The sequence below is a fragment of the Spea bombifrons genome, chromosome 12, assembly GCF_027358695.1.
Source record: "Spea bombifrons isolate aSpeBom1 chromosome 12, aSpeBom1.2.pri, whole genome shotgun sequence".
In the NCBI taxonomy this organism is placed as follows: Eukaryota; Metazoa; Chordata; class Amphibia; order Anura; family Pelobatidae; genus Spea; species Spea bombifrons.
In genome coordinates this window covers 23,142,781-23,148,360 of record NC_071098.1, presented here as the reverse complement: position 1 = coordinate 23,148,360, position 5,580 = coordinate 23,142,781, and the positions used below count along the sequence as shown (strand labels likewise).

At 40.9% G+C, this 5,580-nt stretch overlaps 1 protein-coding gene across 1 annotated transcript; it reads left to right on the top strand.

Moving 5' to 3' along the window:
• The first annotated feature begins 1,080 nt into the window (after nt 1–1,080).
• On the top strand, nt 1,081–4,657 carry LOC128470594 (nicotinamide N-methyltransferase-like). Its single transcript, XM_053452478.1, has 3 exons — nt 1,081–1,301; nt 2,565–2,772; nt 3,477–4,657. Exons 1-3 carry the CDS (start codon nt 1,154–1,156, stop codon nt 3,907–3,909), a joined length of 789 nt encoding a protein of 262 aa, XP_053308453.1. The 5' UTR covers nt 1,081–1,153; the 3' UTR covers nt 3,910–4,657.
• The last annotated feature ends 923 nt before the right edge of the window (nt 4,658–5,580 follow it).

The window sequence follows — 5,580 nt, the reverse complement described above, 5'->3', positions numbered from 1 at the left end:
TTAACCTTTTTGAGATAATTCTAAGTGCAATGATCCAGATGAAGGGGAAAACTGTGGCCAGTCAGAACAATCCCTGGATCAACAAGTTGTATATTACTATGTGCCCCTGCATACACTTTACTTGCCAAAAACCACATCCAGTTTATTCTAAAAAGCCTCCACAGTACTTGCAGCCGTCACTTTCACAAGCAATACCAGCAAGTCACCCTGGGATAGGCCTGGGGACGTGCGTCCAGTTGCCCCCTTTTCGGCTGCTGTCCTAACTGCTGAGTACCAGAATATGACATCATATCCCATCGCTTAAAGTGTGAGAGCGATAACACCAAATTTTACACACCTGCTCCCCATTCACACCTGAGACCTTCTAACACTAACGAGTCACATGACACCAGGGAGGGAAAATGACTAATTGGGCTCATCTTGAACATTTCCACTTAGGGGTGTATTCACTTTTGTTGCCAAGGTTTAGACCTCAATGGCTGTGTGTTGAGTTATTTTGAGGGGACAGTAAAGTTACACTGTTATACAGGCTGTGCACTCACTACTTTACATTGTAGCAGAGTGTCATTTCTTCAGTGTTATCACATGAAAAAATATAATAAAATATTTTCAAAAATGTGAGGGGTGTACTCACTTTTGTGAGATACTGGATATTTATTTGCATTGCATGATACTTTAATGTTAGTTTTATACATTTTTCCTTTGTTATGAAGGTTACATCACTTCACATATAAAATCTGGTAGCTCACAGAGAACTCTTCACAGTTGTTGCTCAAATCCTTGACAGGGTTCTCGACCTGCATAAATGCAGTGATTGTCAGTACACAATTTGGAATATACCTCTTTATATGATTGTTGACAAGTACCCACAAGTACCCCCAAGTCTTGTTTTTTTTGTTTTGTTTTCCATTTGCTCTTTTGAAGAAAAAAAAATATTTAACAATAAAAGGTTAAATCTTTGGCTTGGAATCAAAGATAAAATGCTAGCAGATACAAATACCATAGTTTCATAATATATCATGTGACCTGGCAGATGCTGAAAAGGGAGGACTGTTTCTCTAGCAGAAGTTTGGAAATCATTCACAGACATACTTTTGTTTAGATAACAGGAACATATTAAACTTGCAGCTTCTCTTCAATTCTAAACAGCAACATGTCTGACTTCACTAAAGCCAGTGAATACGAAAAGGAGTTTGATCCTCGACTTTACTTGGAAACATATTTCCATTTAGGATCAGGAAGTTTGGCAGATGATTTCTTGAGGTTTACCCTAGCAAATTTCCACAGGGTGTTTACTTCAGGTAAGTTTCATGACATATTTCATGACATATTTCATAGTTAAAATTAAAAGTTCATGTTTTAATTGAGAGCAAAATAGCAACACTGTGTAAGTGTGAGAGTGTGTGTAGATATGTGTGCCAGTATGTATGTAAGTAAACCGGTGGAGGGGGGGCAAAGGGCTGATAGGGCTACTTGGCTTGACCTTCCCCGCTCGCCAAAAGGAGCCAGCCCTCCCTGTGTATAGGGTGAAAGTGTGTTCCAGATTTTCCTGGGACAGCTCCATAATCTGGAGACCTGTCCCGTATCCCAGGTAATATGGTTCAGGTACAATTACATTTTCCACAATGAAAGAAGCTCCAGAGCTTCACACTGTAAAGCGGGCAGCTGTGCCACAAACTAGGACTAGCCTCGGGGTAACATGGTCCATCCCTTCTAACGCTTTTAGATTCAGGATAGCCATATTACCACTTCTGATGGCAGGCTGTTCTATCGACCACCCTCTCAGTAAATTAAAACTTTCTTAAATTCCATCTAAACCTCTGACCCTCTGGTTTTTAGGCTATGACCTCTGGTTCTTACATTTCTATTTTTTTAAAATAAGATTCCCTCTTGTACTTTGGTAAATCCATTTGGGTATTTAAATTTTAATCACATCTCCCCTCTCTCTTCTTTCCTCCAAGCCATACATATCAAGATCCCGTAATCTTTCATGATGATTTTTATCCTGCAAACCATTCACCATTTTTTTAGCCTGCCTCTGAACTCTCTCCAATGTATCTATATATATATCAACTGTACACAACACTCTAGGTGAGGTTTGACCAGAGATCTGTAAAGTGACAGAACCTCCTCCATCTTCCTGCTACTGATGCCTCCCGCTATACAACCCAGAACCCTGCTTGCCTTTTGCAATGCTTTATTGCATTGCCCGCTTAGCTTCTTATTCCAAAGTCCCTATCTTTTGTTGTCAGAACATTGCCCTGAAGGCTATATTCTCGCCTTCTGTCTAACCCGATGAAACTACAAATGAGGAATAATTCTGTGTGATTAGAAATGACTTCTAGACTTTTAGACAGTGTTCTTGGTAGTAGCATTTAGGTATGACTATTATAAAAAATGACAATGTATGACTTTGTTGGGTGCAAAATTGCAGATTCTAGCTGAAGGTCATGTGCTTTTTAATGGGGCTGTTATGTTACTACTTATAGCAACCTTTATGTTTGCCTACATATGTGATATAGTATATGATTATAAGATAATTCATTCTAGATGTCTTACACTAGGTGGTGTGACAGGAAACACACTTATCGACATTGGCACAGGTCCATCCATTTACCAGCTTCTTTCGGCCCCAGAATCGTTTACGGAGATTATAGTCACATGGTACACTCAAAGAGAGCTAAAAGAGCTGCAGAAGTGGATGAATAAAGATCCAGATGCATTCGATTGGTTATCTATCGTAAAGCACGTTTGTGATATGGAGGGAAATAGGTATGTACCCAACTTCATATAATGTAGCTAATAGCCTCACAAAAAACATAAGCAAATTGCATACTGGGTAGATTCTTATGTGAACTGTATCTATAAAAAAATCACTTTTCCCAAAGACTTTGCAGTTTGGCATACTAAATAAACCTATGCAACAGTGCATATATACGTGTGTATGTGCATAACTCCAACATTTCAAGTGTCCAAGATATCTATATTGGGAGTTATGGCTATAGGTAGGTGGGTGCAGAACTATAGGTGGGAAGTGAAGCTAAATGCCATGATATTAAGTCTTACACCGATGCACTGCTTTACTAACTTCTGGAGGCCACGTAAGACCTATAAAAGAACAGACGTCAGCTTGGTGGGCTGGTAAAACGAGTTCAGCAAATCTTCCCTAGCTCTTGAAAATCCAGTGGAAAATGTGACACTTGGGGGTTACCATCTAGTAACCTAGTAAAGGTTACCACCTAGCACCAGCATCAATTTGGATCTGTCTCCCTAAGAATATGCCACTGCCAGACACACCTTGCTCATTCAGGTACCCAAGGCAGCTACCTGGAATACCTGGTGCCCCACCCCATGCTCCTTAATGTTTAATGTAACATTCCATATGCTAATTAAGTTGTTCTTTAATGTTATATTATATATGGTAAGAGGTTAAATTGCATTATCGTATTTGTAGTACTAATAATTCTCTGTTTCAGTGGGGACTATGGAAAAAAAGAAGACACGCTAAGAGGAAAAATCCAGCAGGTTTTGCATTGTGATGTCAGTAAAACTAACCCTCTGGAGCCTGTTGTGTTGCCCAAAGCTGACTGTCTTACTGCAGCAGTGTGTTTGGAAGCTGCATGTAGAAGTCAGGATTCCTATATAACAGCTCTGAAAAACCTCTCCAATCTTCTCAAACCTGAGGGCCACCTACTTCTAGCAGGTGACCTTGGAGCCAATTACTATGAAGTGGGTGCCAACAAGGTCTTTTCCTTAGCTGTAAGTGAGACCTCCTTGAAGAATGCCCTTAGTAAAAGTGGCTATGCCATCCGTGAGCTGGTGACTTTTGGGAAGCCTGAAGATGCAACATATGACACATCAGATTACGAAGGCTTTTACTTTCTTCATGCTCAAAAATCAAAGGTGTAATCACCCTATTTTGTTTCCTTTGTATAAAATAGAAACCAGTAAGAACAATTATATTCTAACACCACAATGAAAATGTGACAGCATTTTGGATTATCATAGTAGCTTGAGATACCTTGAACCAGAAAGATTCCAATTTATCATTTTTTTGTCTCCAGAACGTTCTGGCCCCATTAGTTAGTGATAGTAGGTCTTCAGTCTTTTTTGTGTTTTCATAACTACCAATATTTTAAATGTCCAAAAAGGGAAGCATTTTAGGGGGTGGAACTCATTTCAAGGCTGATGATTTACACATAGTGCTCTTCCATATTTTCTATTTTCTTTTCTACCCAGTAGCTCATTCAAAGCAAGCCTCGTAGCCTTACTAGAAAAAGTAAGGAATCCTCATATAACTATTATGGATGGCATGAATAGTAAGAGCCTAAGAGGTGGTTAGAAGAGATAAAAGTAAAATGAACAAATCACGTTTCCCAAAATCATTTTTTCCTATCAATGTTGTAGTGTTTACATATTAAAATAAGCTAAATCTATGTCTCAAAAATTCATTTCATGTGCATAACATGGTGGCAGCCATATTATGTTCCTACTCTCTGTATATGCAGTATAAAGTTACTGATTGATGCAGATTGGTTCAGACAGCCTTTGTAGGGGGAAGTGAGATGAAAGGAGTGAAAAAAAATATTACAAAGATTGGTGATCCGCTTATATATTTTGTATTTCTTTGCACCTTTAATAAAGCGTTATTCAAAAACTAGCGCTTTAAACCTGCGTTTTTCTTCATGCATAGTTACAAGTCCTTCCCACTAAGGCATGATCCAGGCACTGCCTATTGGCAGTAGCGTACCTAGCGGGGGGCGGGGGGGGCGGTCCGCACCGGGTGCCGCTCATCAGGGGGGTGCCAACTTGCCGGCACCCGGCACCCCTCCAGAGACGGACAGTAATGTCCACCGCTGGAGGAGCAGGCTCGCAAGAGAGCGGTATCGGAGGTCTTTAACAGACCTCCGGCTCCCTTGAGTGATTTTAAGCCGGTTCCCTTGAACCGGCTTAAAATCACTCAAGGGAGCCGGAGGTCTGTTAAAGACCTCCGATACCGCTCCCTTGCGATCCGCGCGGCAACTGCTGCTGTGCAGAGGGCACTGTGGGCGCGGCTTCAGTGCCGCCGGGATCTGACAACAAACCCCGGCGGCACTGAAGCCGCGCCCACAGTGCCCTCTGACCCGGAAGAAGACAGAAGAAGAAGAGGAGCGAAGAGGAAGACTGCTGTAAAAAGAAAAGACTGCTGTAAGAAGAAAAGAGGTAGAAAAGAAGGTAGGAAATCATTCATTAAGACTGAGTGACAGTGAGAGTGGATTGGTATGTGTGGAATCTGTGGATTGGTATATGTGTGGATTAGTATGTGTGGAATCTGTGGATTGGTATGTGTGGAATCTGTGGATTGGTATGTGTGGATTGGTATATGTGGAATCTGTGGATTGGTATATGTGTGGATTGGTACATGTGTGGATTAGTATGTGTGGATTGGTATGTGTGGAATGTGTGGATTGGTATATGTGGAATCTGGATTGGTATATGTGTGGATTGGTACATGTGTGGATTAGTATGTGTGGATTGGTATGTGTGGAATGTGTGGATTGGTATGTGTGGAATCTGTGGATTGGTATGTGTGGATTGGTA

Coding starts and splice junctions, on each gene's coding strand:
- LOC128470594 (XM_053452478.1), top strand. CDS start 1,154: ATGTCTGACTTCACTAAAGCCAGTGAATACGAAAAGGAGTTTGATCCT. Junction 1,302..2,564: donor CCACAGGGTGTTTACTTCAG/GTAAGTTTCATG, acceptor GTCTTACACTAG/GTGGTGTGACAGGAAACACA. Junction 2,773..3,476: donor TGTGATATGGAGGGAAATAG/GTATGTACCCAA, acceptor TCTCTGTTTCAG/TGGGGACTATGGAAAAAAAG.